The sequence below is a fragment of the Gracilinanus agilis genome, chromosome 3 (genome assembly GCF_016433145.1).
Source record: "Gracilinanus agilis isolate LMUSP501 chromosome 3, AgileGrace, whole genome shotgun sequence".
Lineage (NCBI taxonomy): Eukaryota > Metazoa > Chordata > Mammalia > Didelphimorphia > Didelphidae > Gracilinanus > Gracilinanus agilis.
Window position 1 is genome coordinate 231,098,976 of NC_058132.1, and position 19,115 is coordinate 231,118,090.

At 32.2% G+C, this 19,115-nt stretch overlaps 1 protein-coding gene across 1 annotated transcript in view; it reads right to left on the reverse strand.

Annotated features, from left to right (window-relative positions):
• Positions 1-19,115, reverse strand: part of FAM171B (family with sequence similarity 171 member B) — an 84,050-nt gene that overhangs the window by 10,276 nt on the left and 54,659 nt on the right. The window contains exons 2-4 of the mRNA XM_044666460.1: positions 9,887-10,120; positions 5,735-5,827; positions 3,200-3,358 (exon numbers count right to left, since the gene is read on the reverse strand). Of these exons, the coding sequence (XP_044522395.1) occupies positions 3,200-3,358; positions 5,735-5,827; positions 9,887-10,120 (486 nt within the window). The remainder of the gene's footprint in view (positions 1-3,199; positions 3,359-5,734; positions 5,828-9,886; positions 10,121-19,115) is intronic.

Sequence of the window (19,115 nt, forward strand, 5' to 3'; positions counted from 1 at the left end):
AATGGTAATGTAGTCCTTTGTTGAATACTGTTTGTTCTCTCACAATGGCCTCATTTGATGATCTCAGTTTGTCTCTCAAATAGATGTTGAATAAATGGAAAAACAAGTAAATAAGTTAATAGTTTATGTTCATCCACATTTAATGAGTATTAAGAATGGGATTATTATTTTCCTATGCCTTTGGTATCTTTATCTCCTTCAGATACTTTACCTAACAATCTTTCAGTTCCCTGATGTTTATCTCAAAACACCAATTTCCTAAATCTATGATGGGGTTTATACATCTGATTTAATAATGTTTATTCTCTCTAATGAAACTGCTAGTGCCATATTTGAGCTCAAACATTAGTGGACTAGTATCCTTGAGAGTAAAAACAGATTGTTATATTAACTTAAATTTTTTTCATTTTTCTTTTATCAATCTTTTTGCCTTAAATTACCTTGAGATGATTCTGTCTAGTTGAGTCTCATGCTAAACTTTTTGTAAACTGCTTTTACTCTCCATTGCTTCTATCTGCTTTATGCAGTGATAGTTTTCACAAATATGTATCACTCTTCTGCATAAGATTTTACAAACAAGTTTATAGTAAACCAGTGTTTCCTTTGGCTGAGATCTTTTTGTATACAAGAGAATAAAATATTTGATTTCTTTTAATAAGGGAAATTTTTATTTCAGTTTACTCTAGAACATTACAATCCATAATCTCAATTACAAATAAAAAACATTTTACTGCCTTTTGAGATTTAACTGTTATTATATTAATTAAAAAGTATGAAATTACTTCCATATCCGTGGTCTCAAAAATTCTACCCTCATCAATGTAGGTTGCAACTTATTTGTGCCTTCCATCCTATGTTATGCCTGACCAAGTACTTTTCCACAGCAACTTCATTGAGGATTTAAGTGAAAAGTTGGCTTTCTGAAAGTCTTTTTTTAAAAATAAATTTACTATTTATTTTTAACATGCTTTTTGAACATTTTCAGTTCCAAACTCTCTCCTTCCTTCCTATCCCTCTTATACCCACTGAGATGGCAAGCAATAGATCAATTATATATATGAAATCAGAAAAAACACTTTTATGTTAGTCATTATCTAAAAAACAACACAAATAAAAAAATTATAAAGTTATGCTTTATTTTGTACTCAGAATTAATCAGTTATCTCCCTGGAGATGGAGAGCAATTTCTTTTTTCATGAGTCCTTTGCAATTATCTTAGGTCACCAATCAGAGTAGCCAAATCTTTCATAGTTGATCATTATTACAACATTGCTGTTTCTGTGCATTGAATGATCTGTCAGTGCTTCATACTTCACTTTGCATTAGTTCATATGAATGTTTCTGTTTTTTTCTTAAATTATTCCATTAGTCATCTCTCATAGTGTATTAGTACTCCATCACAATCATGTTACAACTTGTTCAGTCTTTCTCTAATTGAGGAGCATTCTCTCAGTTTCCAATTCTTTGTCACTACAAAGAGAACTATTACAAATATTTTTTATTTGTCATTTTCCTTTTTCTTTTATATCTTTGGTGTATAGTCTTAGTAGTGTTATTGCTGGGTCACAGGGTAGGCACAGTTTTATAGCTCTTTGGACATTGTTCTAAAATGTTCTCCAGAATGACTGAACTAACTCATAACTCAAACCATCAATGGTTTCCTGGTATATCTATTTTCTCTCAACCCTTCCAACATTTGTCAATTCTGACAGGTGTGATGTGATACTGCAAAAGTCATTTTAATTTGCATTTCTCTAATAAATCATAATTTAGAGCATTTTCATATGACTATAAATGATTTTTTCTAAAAATTGCCTGTTCATATCCTTTAACTGTTTAGAGAACAGCTATTGTTTTTTTTAAATTAGACATTTCCCTACATGTTTGAGAAATGAGGCTATTCAGAGAAACTTTCTATATCTTTTTTATATTACTTCAGCATCTATGGTATCTTTTAGCAAATTGTAGTTTTCCTGATTATCTTTTTTTAATTAGGACTATTTTTGCTTTTGTTTTGTCTGAGATCATGATTATCACCCCTGCCTTTTTTGTTTTAGCTAAAGTATAATAGGTTCTGTTCTAGCCCTTTATTTTAAATCTGTATGTATCATTCTATTTCAGGTATATCTTTCATAAATAACATATTTCCAGATACTGATTTCTAATTCGTTCAACGATTTGCTTCCATTTTATGGGTGATCTCCTATTCACTTTCAATTATGATTACAGTATATTTCTCACCATTTTATTTTCTTATGTTTATCCTTCTCTCTCTTTTTTATCCTGTACCTTCTCAAAAGTATTTTTTTTTTTGCTTTTTATCATTATCTTCTGAATATGCCCTCTTTTTTTTATCATCCCTAGATCTCTTCTCCTCTTCCCTTTCCTATTTCCCTCGAGTAAGAAAGATTTCTATACTCAAATGAGTATGTATATAGATCATTTTCTCTTTGAACCAATTCCAATGAGAGTAAGGTTCAAGCACTGTCCTCCGATTTCCCCCTCCACTATAAAAGTTCTTTCTTGCATGCCTCTTTTAAGTGACAAAAATTTCCCTATTCTACCTCTCTCTTAACTTCTCCTAATATATTCCTCTTTCTCACTTTTTCATTTTTTTGGTGGGGAATGGGGATTCAAGCCAACATATTTGATGGATATTCATTCCCTCTATCCAGGTAGACTTCTAACTAGCCTAAGGAGATACAGTTCTTAGGAGTTACAAGTATTGTCTTCCCATATTAGGATGTAAACAATTTAAATATATTTAGTCCTTTCATGATTTCTTTTTCCTATTTATCTTTCTATGCATCTCTTAAGTCTTGTGTTTTAATGTCAACTTTTCTATTCCACTTTGGTCTTTTCATCAGGAATGTCCAAAAGTCTTCTATTTCATGAAATATATCTATATTTTTTCCTTGAAGGATTATACTATGTTTTGCTAAATAGGCTATCTATACCTGGCTGCAATCCTAGATCCTTTGCCTTCTGGAATGCTGCCAGTTCTCATTTAACTTGTCCCATTCTATCCACAGCTCAACAGCCCTCAAATCTGGAAGGACTTTAGTACCTAAATTGGAAGATACCTGACATACTTACCTAAACACTCCATATTTAAATTTATTAACAATTTCATGTGATCTGGTAAAGTCCTTAATAAGACATTTAAATCCAATTGCAAGACCAAAAGAATAACAAATACCTGATTTATTTAGAAGAATTCCTGTTGTGTAAAGTAAGTTGTCTACTTTCAGAAACTGTTGTAGCACTGTAAGATAGCCAGTAACATTACTAATATGATGGCTGCTGGGAAGTTTAATTAAAGCCTTTGGAAACTGTACGCTTGGTTGAGATTTGGCATCTGAAAAATAATGTTTTTATTTAGCAAACAGTAAAATTAAGGAAACAAATTACTGAGTTAGAAATAAATGTAACACAATGAAATGAATTAGGGTTCATTCTGTAAATCAACTTTTATTTCCCAAAATTTCCTTTTTAACTTGTAAAGTTAGGAAGGCAATAACACATGCCTTCTAAAAGGGAATATAAAGAAATAATTTAATATTGTTTCCAAATTCTTAAGTCAATCTAACTGCACATATTAGTGCTTCTAGAATAAATTAAGGTAATAAAGTTTGGGATTGGTTGGGCTAGAGGTTGGAATTTCATCAGTGTTGAGAACTCACAAAATGGAAACAAACTCTTTCCCATGCATGTTGTCAATTTGTAGCTTACATTTAACTTCAGAGAATTGTCCAGAAGCACTGAAGAGATAAAGTAGCTTATCCATGGTCCCAGAGCTAGTATATGTGAAGGAAAGACTTGAATCCAGGTCTTTTGACTCCAAGATTCATCCTCTCTCCACTACTGCACACTGCTTCTCTGACATCATATCCTTCAAATTATTACCTATCAACAAGCTATCTACAAGTAGATAGATAGATAGATAGATAGATAGATAGATAGATAGATAGATAGATAGACAGACAGATAGACAGATAGATAGGATAGATAGACAGGGCAGATAAATATATTTTTGTGAGTTTAGAGGGGCTTGGGGGCCTGGACTTGTGATTTTTTTTTTATCAATGAACTAGAACTCACAATTTGGGGATCTCCCTTAACCATGGAAAACAAGTGACTTCTCTGTTACTTATAGTTTTAGCTAGTTGCCTAGGACACAGAGAAATTAAGTGACTTGGTCATGGTTATACAGCTAGTGTGACAAAGACAAGCCTTGAAACTAGGTCTTCCTAATTCCTATGCTAGCCCTCTCTTCATTGTATCATATAGCTTCCAAAAAAAGAATAAAGCTTTTATAATAAAGTGCCTGAGATTCAAAGAAGCTATAACTACAAAAGTCAATATGAAAGTCTCTGACTATGAGTTTTCAATACTGATAAAATTCCAATTCCTTACCCAACTACTCTCAAATTACAAATTATCTTCATTTATTCCAGAAAGCACTAAAATGTGCAATTATATTAAAGGGTAGTGAAAAAATTGAAAAGACCCTAAAACTTTTAGCCCTACCAATATGGCTAATATAGATTTACATTTGTACTAAAGATCTGTATATTTATCATGTCGACTTCTCTCTCTTGATTAAAAAATAATAATTTTCATACTCAAATAACTAGATTAAGAAACATGAATATGTAACTTTCTCAGTTTATCTCATAAAATAAAAACACAGACCTTTAAGGATTCTAGATAGACAGCTAAATAAATAGTATTAATATATGTGAATTTTTGGAAATTAGATATTGGTGCATTTCTTAATAATGCCTAGATCACCAATGATAGTTTATAAAAATTCCAAAATTCTATTTAAAACTAATCAGTTGTTTGGAACTCAGAACGAAGTCTGCCTTGGAAATAGTGTTTCATATCAAGTTTAGGGGTTTTTAAGAAACTTTACAAAAGCCATAAATAGATGGACCACTGCTTAACTTTGCTGTAGGATATAAGTACCATTTATCATATTGTTCATACATGTAAATCCATTCAGAATATGCTGTGAATTTTAGGAACAGATATTTTATTAGTGTAGTCCCATCTTTTTCCAACTAAGCTTCATCAGTGAAAGAAAAGGCTGCTTCTCCTGCATAAGCTACAACATGGGCATGGAATCCTGATGATCTTTTGTACAAGAGAGAGTGAAGGAAGAAAGAAAAGAAAGTCATAAACATCACTCTCATCAATAAGGAGGGTCTCATACACTTCTAGAAACAGTGGAGAGGGAACTTCCACCTAGTTCAATACTAAGACAACAGAATGATTTGGTAGTATAAGACATTCTTAAGTAACATAGTTTTAAAGTCAGGAACTGCCTCTACTCAAAGCAGGAAGGAGACAGTTTACTTAGGGGAAAATAGCCATTTGACAAAAAATAGTATTTGACATACAAAAGAATTATGAAAATAATTTTGGGAAGCTCCTTACTTTCCCACTAGACTTTGATGTGTGGCTGTCTTGTATACATAAGTCATTTTGCTTGATCCCTTAATCCTGAGCATTTGCCACCATGGGAATGAGACCAATTTAAAAAATAAAACGTAGACTATCATGAAAATATAGATTTTTTTTTCAAATAAGCAAATATCACTGAATATATTTAGTACTGGCTCTATCTATGCTATTATATTTTTCCTAGATCTAATTAATCTGGTTCATTAATGAAAAAATTTAATTATATAATAATCTTTATAAAATAGATCTAGAAGGTTGTACTTACCAGATGATTTTCCAGTAACTAAAACAGTATCTTCAAATAACCATATATTAGCTTGACTTTGAGGGAACAGTGAAAGTGTCACTGATGAATATACTGTGAAATGTAACACATTTAGAATATTTTATTAAGTGTGAGAAAGCTGCAACAAATATAGTTCTGTTCCAACAGCTCTGAAGAGTGTTTAACAGCCTAACTGTAAGATAAGAAAGCCAGAAAAATGAGAATGCAAAATATGACGGATGGAGAAAAAAAGATGAAAATAAAAGAAAGAAAAAATTAGAATAGATATTATAATGATGTCTAATAAAGCTTAGTAATATATTATCTATAATAAATAAGCTTATTCAAATGAACTTATGCCATGTAATTTGAAATAAGCCTTTCTTATGTGTAGTGGATAATTATGATGATGTGTTTCAAACTCTACATCTTAGACACGAATTAATAATGTTACCTGTGGTATTTCACTTAACCTCTGCCAGATATAAGTTTTGAAGAATGGTTTATACTGGAATATCTTATAAAATAATCATCAAAATAATTTCTCAGAATCTTTCATTTGTAACGTGATCGGGTTGGATTTGATGGCCTCTAGGGCCAGGCAGAGCAAAGCCAAATCAATTTTGTACATAAAAACCCTTCATGAGTGAGGAAGGCTTTTATGCCCCACCTAATGCTTCCCTGTCAGTTCTTTCAATGATTCTTCCCAAGGCATTCACCATTCTGAAAATCCTTCTATAGATAACATTCAGATTGTAAATGTTCTTCCCAAAATGAAGTACTCAGAAGAGAAAAAAAATTCTGTTTTTCCTACCTCACAAACTTTACATTAATAGTATCATATCTCTCTGGATTTTAAGCATCTGTCGATTAATCTCTTTTATGTAGGTGCTATTATTATAGATAGCCATCTTATAGTTGAGGAAACTGAGGCAGATGTTAAATTACTTGTCCTGGATCATACAGCTATACATATATGAGGCTGGATTTTAACAAAGGTCTTTCTGACTCTAGGTCAGCCTTCTATTCACTAAATTGTCTAGCAAGTTAAGTCATCCAAGTCATGAATATGCTGGGCCAAATAAAATTCCTAGAGACCTTCTTCCAAGTTAACTTCAATCCTTTATTTGGGTTCAGTCATTCAACCAGATCTGAATCCTTTTAACTATATTATAATTTACATACCTAATAAGCTAATGAGAAAAGCTCAGGAATTTTTGTGTAACATTGAAATCAAGTTATATTATGATGTTGGAGGGGATGTGGCAAAATTGGGACATTAATGCATTGGTGGTGAAATTGTGAATTGATCCAATCATTCTGGATGGCAATCTGGAACTATGCTCAAAGGGCTATAAAAGACTGTCTGCTCTTTGATACAGCCATACCACTACTGGGTTTATACCCCAAAGAGATCATAGGGAAAAAGACTTGTACAAAAATATTTATAGCCACGCCCTTTGTGATGGCAAAAAATTGGAAAATGAGGGAATGTCCTTCAATTGGGGAATGGCTGGACAAATTGTGGTATCTGATGATGATGGAATACTATTGTGCTCAAAGGAATAATGAACTGGAGGGATTCCATGTGAACTAGAATGACCTCTAGGAATTGATGTAGAGCAAAAGGAGAAGAACCAGGAGAACATTATAAACAGAGATAGATACACTGTGGTAAAATAGAATGTAATGGACTTCTCTACTAGCAACAATGCAATTATCCAGGACAACTATGAGGGACCTATGAGAAAGAACACTATCCACATTCAGAGGAAGAAACACAAAAGAAAAACAACTCCTTGAACACATGGATTTATGGGGATATAATTAGGGATGTAAACTCTAAATGATCACCTTAGTGCAACTATCAATAATATGGATATAGATCTTGATCAATAATACATGTAAAACCCAGTGGAATTGTGCCTCGACTTGGGGGGGGGGGCTTGGGGGACATGAACATGAACATAAATCATATAACCATGGGAAAATATTCTAAACTTTAAAAATTTTAATTTAATTTTAATTTAAAAAGATATATTATGTCTCTGGCATTTCACTAAGTCTAATATTCTTGTCAAAAGTGGAAATGAGATTAGTCATGACTGACCTATTCATGATTATAGATTTAGAGCATAGATTAAGATCTGGAATGGACCTTAGAGGTCATCAAGTCTAATCCCCTTATTTCACAGTTGAAGAAAACAGCATCCTAGAGAGGTTGGGTGACTTGCTCAGGGTCACAATATTTAGAAACTGTCTTAAGGGGGCAGCTGGGTAGCTCAGTGGATTGAGAGCTAGGGGCCTAGAGATGGGAAGTCCTAGGTTCAAATCTAACCTCAGACACTTCCCAGCCATGTGACCCTGGGCAAGTAACTTGACCCCCCATTGCCTACCCTTACCACTCTTCAGCCTTGGAGCCAATACACAGTATTGACTACAAGAAGGAAGGTAAGGGTTTAAGAAAAAAAAGAAAGAAAGAAAGAGAAAGAAAGAAAGAAAGAAAGAAAGAAAGAAAGAAAGAAAGAAAAGTTTCTTAAGTGGGATTTCAGGAATTCTTCTTCATTCCAAGTTAAGCATTTTATCTACTATCCCATCATGTTTGCTCTTTAGGGATCACATAAATGATTTTTAGACTGTAACATACAAGTTTATCAGTTAATTATATACTATTGTTTTCTAATTCTTTGAATTTCATTAGTCATATCTAAACCATTCTATAAGATATTTATGGTCAATGCAAAGTCCTACATAGCTTTTGAGTATTAAATTTAATTGGTACTGTATCTGATAAATGGTAGATAGCCAGTACAGTCTGTTAATGAATTAATTTCTCTCTCTAAGACTATCCAAAATTTGTTCCTTGCCCTGATAGCTACTGAGATGAAAATATATCCTTTTTCAACTAAGTAGTTTGGCTTTTATTTCAAAATCTTCTAAGATGAAAATATGGTAAAAATTTAAGTTAGTTGGTATGATTTGTTCCAAAAGTATTCAGAAAGAGTAATATTTGGGGCCCTTTCCACCCAGGGCACACAGCCCTGAAAAAGAATATTTTGCTAATGCCTGTCTAAGCAGCCAGAACAACTCTATCAAGTAAATAATTTCTTTATTTTTATTTTATTTATTTATATGATTACCGTGTACCTTGTGCCTAGAACTATGAAGCATAAAAGATGAATATAAGACATGTTCCTTGTGTTCCTATATGCATATATGTAGTTTCCCCTGTTATCTCTCCCATTAGAATGTAAATTCCTTGAAAGCAAGTGCTGTTTTTCATCTTTCTTTGTATATTCAGTGCTTAGAAGAATATCTTGCATATGGTAAATACTTAATAAATGCTTATTGATTTGACTTTTACTTCAAGAACCTTACACTTTAGTTGGAGGAAGAAAAATTTCATGAAATAATCATTAAACAATTCAAAAATGAGCAGATTAATTATATTTGTGATTTCACAGGTATAATTATAACTCTCCAGTGAAGAAAATGAACCAATGCAAGACATCTCCTTCTCTGTAATTTGGAATCTTAGAAAAGTGACTGGAAAACTGAGAAAGTAAGTAACTAGTATCCACACCTCATAGCCAATATGTATCAGAGATGGATTTTGAACCCAAGGCTGTTTTGCTCTGAGGTTGATTATCAATTATATAATAATAACTCAAAGCAATAAAAAACAATATATAATAATTCCCTACATCAAATGACATAAACTATAAATATTGAAGGAGTTTAGAAAAGGTAGAAATAGATCAATATAGATGAGAAGACTTGGAAAAAACTTGATGAAGCAAGTGAATCATGAACAAGGCCTTGAAGGAGGACAAAATTTTAATACATACATACATATATATCTTATATCGTCCATGTTAATAAGTAGAAATTACCGTCTATTGCCCCAAATGGATTAATTTATTTAAATATACACTTTCTTGTCTATAACAATAAGTATTTTTGTATGAGTTTTACTTTTAAGTTCTTAAAATAACCTTTGAATAAAATTATAATACAGGGTAAAAGTCACTCCCATTTTGCTTTAGACTGGCATTCAGTCCTGACTTATTTTGATTAACTTTGTGGAATTATTTTCAGTTGATAAGAGTAAAAGAGGGAAAAGTCAATCAGTAATATTTTTAAAGGGCTTACTTGGCATTCTTCTGGTCTTCCAAGGTAATGGTGTTAGCAAGTAGCCATCTTTGTAAGCTGTGATAGTCAAGCTGACGCCTAATTTATAGGGAACTTTTATTAACACTGCTCCATTGCTTCCAGTTACTGTAGAATTTGTCTTGGTGTAGTTCACATACACTTCTACAACTGCTTGGTGCAAGTACTGACGACTGATGATATCATTGACATGGACTTTCAGTAAAAACAGAGATACTAAAAGGAAAAAAGAAGCAAGATATTAATATTGAAGAATGTTCTATATTGGAACATGTATTGTGAAATACTTTTCAGAATCTTCTTTTGCTCATTAGTCCAGAAGATTAATCTATGGAATTTAGAATATTTGTTCATGTGTCTAACTATCCATAACATATATATTTCTTTAAACCTAATGAAAAATATTTGTCTAAACTGGAGTCTGTTTTCAAAAAGAAAGAAAAATGTGAAGAAAATGATATTTTCTATTCTAAAACATGGGTTTTTTACAACATCTCATTGAACTTCATAAAACGGAGACAAGTTAATTCCAACTCTTGTCAACAAGGAAGAGGGCATACATCCACAGAAACTCATATATATTTGTGACTTTTAAAAGCCTAATTTGATAATAATATTTTTCATAAATTCAAAAGGAATTTTCTAGTACCAAACATGAGAAATGCAAGTTTGTGTTTGCCTATTATATAGAAGTACAAAGTAACCACTGATTAATACCAATAAAATGTGCTAAAGTAATTTGAATATTTGAGGAGATGAAAATTATGGCCTCAATTCTGTTTGAATTTTCCTCAGCTCCACCTCTCTTGTCTACACTCATGTTTTGGATAGCATTTCTTCTTACTTTCAGATTGATGAAAAATATCATCACAGATATCTTTCAAACTTTCCTATTTGCATCTTTAGTAGTGTTGTATTTGGGAAGCTCTAAGATGACAGAGGTCTGTAGGATCAAATCTCTCTGATCCTTTGGTCTAAGGAGAGGACACACCCACACACCCACAAAAAAGGAGGGGCAAGATCTTGCTGAGAGCTCCTTCACTTCCCCCCCCCTCCCACCAGGCAGTTAGAAAGTCAGTTACAATATGGAGGATGATCTGTTATCTTCTGTTATCTGGGCTCAGTCAGTAGACTAGGAAAGACTGAACTAAAGATGATAACTTTCTCTAAACTATTTCCCCACAGAATTGAATAGCAGAGAATAGGAGAAACTTGATGTCTTTGAAGCTCACAGGCACAGAGGATAGGTTTTACTTCTGAGCTACAAAGCAGGAGGCACTCAGCTTGAGGAGGTTGTGAGTATATTCCAAATATGTAACTAGGCACTGCTCCCAATTGATAACAGGTTTAATAACAAGGTGGGAATGGGAATGAAAGGAGAAGGAATAAGGATTGATAAGGTCTGGAAAGCCCTCAAACTGTTATGTCCAAGCATCCCCTCCCCCTAAAGGGGAAAGGTAACCTGAATAGCTAATCTGTTCTCTATCCCTATAAATGTTCTCCCTCTATATCTAAATAACTAAACAGAGGTAAACTGTGATGTAGTTTGAATGTCAAATCAAGGTAAAACAGTTTGGTAGCTAGGAACTAAAATGGTTTTGCTCAGATTCAAGTCTCAAGCCCCAAGAGCAACCCAGGACACAAGACCCAGCAAGCAGAGAGTGACCTGCCTATTCTCAAACCAGGACTCCAACTCCATTAACTACCTTAACTGCCCCCCTCTCTCAGAGTTCTCAGGGGGCCCTCTGGAATTCTGAGCTGTAGCCTGAACCCCCCATTGCAGCTGGAATCCCTCTCTGCAATATGAATCTCACAATAAGACAGAAGATAGGTGAGTTGCTGAGTGTATTTTGCCTCTTAAAAATCTATTAAATGATGATCTGATTTATGTCAATAAAATGTTTAGTGTAGCTGTTTTAATAAAAACTTGCCAGCAGAGGTTTACTTGGTCAGGGTGGAATATGATTTGTTAGGTTAGCTAACAGTCTTAATGAAAAATAAAATTGCTGCAAGTACAATTTGGTTATGCTACTCATAAATATATCACTATAAGAAGGAAGCAGCTTAGTATAGATGTTCTTAATCTGAGCTCCAGGAGCTTTTTAAAAATCCTTTCACAATTGTATTTCAATGTGACTGGTTTCCCTTGAAAGTCAATGAATTTTACTTTATGCATTGAAAAATATTGTTCTGAAGAGATATCCATACATATCACTAGACTGACAAAGGGGTCCAACACACACGCGCGCACACACACACACACACACACACACACACACACACACACACACACACAAAGATTAAGAACCCTTGGTGTAAAAGAAGGAACACTGGATTAGGTCAGAAAACCATAAAAGAAGTATCCACATTTGAGCAATAAAATTGGCATTAATTCAAGTAGAAATAAAGCTTTGGTCTTCATTATTAAAATTAAACTGTATCAAAGTATCAAAGCTTATTGAGTTGTAGATATTTTAATTCACCATTTCTAAGCCTAATCTTAATAATTAATAATGCATTTTCCGGTTAATAAAGACTAATATCTCTAAGAAAACAATTCTTTTCAACATGCATCTAAGCACCATAGCTAAGGGGAAAATATAAGAGTTTCACATTGTTAAAAAATACTTCATATTCCATAATTACATGAAAATAAGATTCAGAGGGGATAAGATATTTTAAAGTATTTGAAGAGCTGCCAAACAGAAAAGGCTATTCTGTTTTGAAGAACAAAGTGGAAGTTATGAAGAAGCAAATTTAGGCCCAATGTCAGGAAAAAAAATTTTCTGAAAAATAAACCTATCCAAAAGTAGAATAGAGTGCTTAGAGTAGTAGGAGATTCCCTTTCATTAGAGGTCCTCAAGAAGAAGCTGGATGATGAACAATTACAGACTATACTATAGTACTATTTCCTTTCTTGTACAGATTGGCCAGCTATTGAGATCTCCTCAATTTTTCAAATTCTCTCACTCTGTAGACACAAGACTACCTATTACCCTGACTGCTTATATTAGAAGAGCTCACATTCATGTCACCTTACAAAGTATTTTCAACACAACAATTCTTTAAGGTAGGTGATACAAGTGTGATAATTCCAATTTGTGGAGATCAAGAAGTTGAATCTCAGAGGTCATGTGGCTTACTCATTGTAGTTGTTATCTTCCTCCATTAAAATGTAAGCTCCTTGTGAATAGATGTTGTTTCATTCATTAACATTAAATTTTTAGCCTAGCACAGTAGCCTAGACAATGGTAGATGTTCAATAAATAATTATTGATTGATTGATTGATTATATATATATACCTTATAAATGGCAAGATCAAGACTTAAGCTCAGAGTTTCTAATACAATTCATGATTCCTTCCCTTTTGCTATGCTCTTTCATATGCTAATGTATAGGAGTGAAATGATCTTTTTTTCTTTAAAACCATGAGATTTTTAAAAATAAGAAAAAAATTACATACAATCTTTACCAAGAAAAAAACTTACTGGGTAAATTTTTAGTTAATCTTACATATTGTAAATATTTTATTGACCTAAGATAGATAATGTTTTTGTGCATTGTGTGAGAATTATTTTTAAATGCAAAAACAAAAGAAATAGTTCTCCTCTTGATATGGGGAAGATATGAGCCGGCAAGTTTGAACAGAAAGCCCAGCTCTGATTTTTTTCATGGAGGAGAGAAAATGTTACACAAATCAATGTTCTCTACATACACAAAGGAAAAATATTTTGTTGTATAGGACATTTTTTTATATATATTTTTAAACCCTTAACTTCTGTGTATTAGTTCCTTGGTGGAAGAGTGGTAAGGGTAGGCAATGGGGGTCAAGTGACTTGACCAAGGTCACACAGCTGGGAAGTGTCTGAGGCCAGATTTGAACCTAGGACCTCCCGTCTCTAGGCCTGGCTCTCAATCCACTGAGCTACCCAGCTGCCCCTGTATAGGACATTTGATCTTATGTATAAAAGTCTATACTTACTTTTTTATACTAATAAAAAGCTATTCTGAGTTTGAAATTAAATGAAAAATAAAATTAAGTAAAATATCCACAACTTAATAGTCAGACCTATAATTACAATAGGGTTTCATTATTCTGCTGTAGGCTGTATGTGTAGTCAGAATATATCATACATATACACTGCAAAATAAATATACAAATTGCCATGTAGAGACAAATACAAATGATCCCTATGTTCCATTTCATTATCATTGATAATCAAGATATAAAATTTGGTTAATTTTAATAATTTCTGTTTATGAGATGCCATTACTGTTTAACTCTTCTATGATGAGAAAATATGTCAATGTAGAATTTGGAAATGGCATATCCACAAAGGCTTACAAGCTCTCAACTCCATCTGTTCCCCAAATAATTTTATCTTACTTTTAAAACATTTATGATTAACTTGAAATAGCATGGGTGGTTCTTGCTGAAATTAATTACATCAAATTTGCAACAGTTTAAAAATTCAATAGCATCATTTACAACACTTTTATTATCAAATGAGTTTTATATAGATAATTGTAAGAGTGTACTCAGAAGTAAATCTTTTGATAGCAACCATTTGACAAATAAATGATTTTTTAAAAAATCATCATAGGGAAATTTTACTGGAGCTCCATGATGAAAAGTAACCAATAGGGAAACAATTAAAGGATATGAGCTGATGTGTCCATAACCAAATATAGTCAAACAGGCTCATTCATTAAATGAACATATGTACTTTTTGTCTGTTGTAGTTTTTTTCCTTTCATTCATTTTTGGGCATAAACATATTTCAGTGGGCATATTTTTAAAAAGAAAAAATACATCTGATTAAAAGGGATAAACAAGGAAAATGCATTTTGTTGAAATACGCAATGAATTAATTTCAATACTTAATATATGGCACAATGTTTAAAAATTTAAAGGAAAAGATAAAGGAAGAACAGGGAGAAAAAGACAATAAAATTATAATAGTGGAAGACCCCAATGGATCCCTATTTGCTCTAATTAATCAAAGCAAAAAATTAAAAAGAAATAAGATATGTATATAAAAACAAAAGGAGAAAGTATATGCCCCAGCTGTGCTTGGCCCCTTTTCAAAAATTTACCATATAGTATAGCATAAAAATATTACAACCAAATGTATGAGAGCAGAAATGTTAAACACAGCCTTTATTTACCGCAAAAGAAAATTATATTCAATAAAGGACCATTTGAAGGAAAGATTAAAAGTTAAATGAAGAATAAATAATTTAAGTTTAAAGAATTGGTGAGTCAAAGAATAAAACATAGGAATAGTAGATAATTTCAATAAATATAATACATCATTGAGAAAACATATAAAAATTCTGGAGATGCAACCAAATCACTCCTTAAGGGAAAATTTATATCTCTAAATATTTTCAACTAAGTTAAAAGAGAGAACAAATTAATCAATTGGGGATGAAATTTTTACAACCTTAAAAAAATTTTTATAAACCTCTAACAGAAATAGAAATCATTAAAATCAAATAAAAATATTAATAATATTGAATTTTAAAAATTGAAATAAGTTAATGTCAGAGCTCCTTTTAAAAATAAATATATACAGATAAGCCATTAGCTTATTTGAAGTTAAAAGAAATGAGGAAAACCAAATCACCAATATAAAAAATGGAAGAGGAAATTTCACCAAAAATAAAATAAATTATATTAGAAAGTATTTGTTAAATTGTATATGAATAAAACTAATAAATCAGTGAATGAAAATATCAGTATTTTAGTTTTGTGTAAATTAACAGAACAAAAAATAAAGAATTAAACAACCCAATCTCAGGATAATAAATAGAAGAACCTATGAATGAATTTCCAAAGAAAAACCTGAGGATCAGATGGGCTGAAAGGTACATTCCAGAAGTAGATAAGTGGCTCAGTTGATAGAGAGATCAGGCTTGGAGATAGGAAGCTCTGTGCTCAAATCTGAACTCAGATACTAGCTGTGTGATCCTAGGCATGTCACTTTACCCCACTTGCCTAGCCCTTATCACTTTCCTGCTTTGGAATGAATACTTAATATCAATTCTAAGACAGAAGGTAAGGATTGGAAAAAATACATTTAAAAAAGTAAATTCTAAAAAGCATAAAAAATATATTACAATATTACACAAAGTATTCACAAGGAAGAAAAGGGATCCTATCGCATTCCTTCTGTATAAAATAAAACACATTTTTTTATTTTTTAAATACTAGAAAACAATGCAAAATTGCATTTTTACTTTACCTGATAAGTAGTATATATAAAAACATGACAATGGAAATGCAGGGAAATATTTTTCCAACACAATTTTTTAAAATACTAAAAATGTTAACTATAGTAGTAAGACAAAAAAAGGAGTAATATATAACCATAAGTAAAGATGAAACAAAATTTTGCTTTTTGGGGATGATATGGATTTATTTAGAGAACTCTAGAAGGCCAACTAAAAATGAAACAATTTTGGCAAAGTTGCAAAGATGTAAAATGATTCTACATAAATCATCAGCATTCCTATGTAACATCAACAAAATTGATCAGGAAGAGATAAAGCAAAATTGCATTAAAAATAACTGTGGGATATATAAAATTCTTGAGATACTATTTTAAGAGAGTGAAATCACTTAGGAATTATACAAAAGAAGGTGTATGATAAAAAAAAATGGACCTAAGTAATTGGAGAAAAATTGTTTGTGACAGGTCAAATGAATAAAATAAAAGTGATACTACTACCTAAAGTCATTGATATATTCAGTGCAATGCCACTCAAACTACCAAAGAATTACTTTATAGATCTAGAAAAAATAATAAAATTCAACTTGATGAGTAAGAAATCAAGAATATTAAGGAAAATAATGGGGAAAAGTTAGAAAGAAGAGGGCTTGGAAATTCCAAATCATAAATATATTACACAAAGCAGTGTCAGAATGATTTGGTACTAGATAAAAAATAAGAGTAGGATGTAAAACATACAGACACAATCCACTCCAAATTAGTGATTGATAACCTCAAGACCAAAGCTATTGTGTTAAGGACTCACTATTAGATCAAAATTGCTTGACAGTATTCTGGCAGAAAGTAAGTTAGATTAACATCTCCCACCATATGCCACACGATAAGCTCCAAATAGATGCATGATCTAGACATAAAAAGTCAACACACAAACAAATTAAAAGAGTAAGGAATAATTTTTCTAGATCTATGAAAAATGGAAGAATTCAGGACTAAAGAAGTGATAGAAAGGATCAAAGAAAGTAAAATGGACAATTTTGATGAAATAAAATTAAGTTTTTAGACAGTCAATGAATCTAAAATTAGAAGAAAAACAATTAATGGGGGGAATTTTTTTGCAACAATTTCCTCTTGTACAGGTCTCTTTTCCAAAAGAGGAAGAGATTCAAATGTATAAGTATAAATCATTCCCCAATCAAAAATGGTGAAAGCACATGAACAAGATTTCTCAAAAGAAGAAATGTAAGCTGCCAGTTATGATATGATAAGGCTCCAAACTACTAAAAACTAAAGAAATAAAATTAAAGCTACTATTTGGTTCTCCCTCATAACCATCAGATTGGCAAACATTACAAAATATAGAAATAATTAATATTGGAACGGCAGTGGTAAAACTTGGTTTTTTTCATTGGGTTACACATACATAGAATTCCTTATAATTATCAATAATTAGACTAAACAAAGATGCAATTTAAGCTTTTTTTTTAAAAAAAGGAAAACAATTTCAACAATCTACTTAGAATAAGTTTTACAATTTTGCCAAATCAAAGCAAAAATTCAAGAGGCAAAATCAGGGCACAGATTGCAAATGTGGAAAAGCTGTTTCTTTTCCCCAAAATGGAAAATATGAAATATTCATTTTGCTCCACTGGCATTGGTTGCTTAAAAAAGTGATTTACCAAAGTGAAGAAATGGATAACATAAAGAGAGCCTTTAATAGCTTAAGGATATCCACATGATTATTTAATCAGGGGTATTGATCTTTAAACTATCTCTCTCAGTTTCTCCTTGCCACCAAGTAAACTATTTCCTCAATATAGCCTGTTGACACGAAATAACCTCCTTCGAAATTTTAGAAACCTCTTCATATTCTTTTATCATTTATGCTCACTTCATAAACTCCCTTCTGGCTTTATTTCCCTAATTTCTTATCCACTCCCATTAGTACTTATTTGTTCTCAGGTAGCTAGGTGGCATAGTGAATAAAGCACTGGACCTGGAGTCAGAAAAAGTGAATTCAAATCTAGTCTTAGACCTTGCCTAACTGTGTGAACTTGGCAAGTCACTTAATCTTTGTCTGCATCATTTTCCTCGAATGTAAACCTTCCATGCTGGTTGTGAGGACTGAATGAGATAATAATTATAAAGCATTTAGTACAATGCTTAGCATAGGTGTTAATAAATGTGTGCACCCTTTTCTCCTTGTGCTTTTAGTAATCATCAAACATATTCGCAGTGATTTTTTTAAATCTCCCAACTTTAGGGAGTACATATCTTAGTAGTTTTCAGTTCTTGAAATGGTATCATTTAGACAACCACATAATTATGAAATGAATAGTCCAAAAAAATTTTACTATGTCTTTAAAAACAACTAGTCTAAATATTGATACATGTCTGATTGATATTGATACAAGGCCAGCCCCTTCTGAGAATAAATGAAGGTCATCAGGGCAGCCAGGAGGTAGTGGGTAGAATGCCAAACTTAGAGTAAAGAAGACTTTAGTTCAAATCTGCCCTCAAAAACTTAATAGCTGGGGCAACTGGGTAGCTCAATGGAGTGAGAGTCAGGCCTAGAGACAGGAGGTCCTAGGTTCAAACCCAGCCTCAGCCACTTCCCAGCTGTGTGACCCTGGGCAAGTCACTTGACCCCCATTGCCCACCCTTACCACTCTTCCACCTATGAGACAATACACCAAAGTTAAAGGATTTAAAAAAAAAAACTTAATAGCTGTATGGCATGGCCAAGTCACTTAATTCTGTTTATCTCAGTCCCTCAACTGTAAAGTGAGCTGGAGAAGGAAATAGCAAACCATTTCATTATCTTTGTCAAGAAAATTCTAAATAGGGTCATGAAGAATCTGAAACAACTGAACAATGAGGGTCATGCATAATCTATACAAACTTTAGAAAAATCATTTTTCTTTAGCTCCACAATAAAAGTGCATCAGATTCTCTCTAGTCATAATTCTGAACTGTC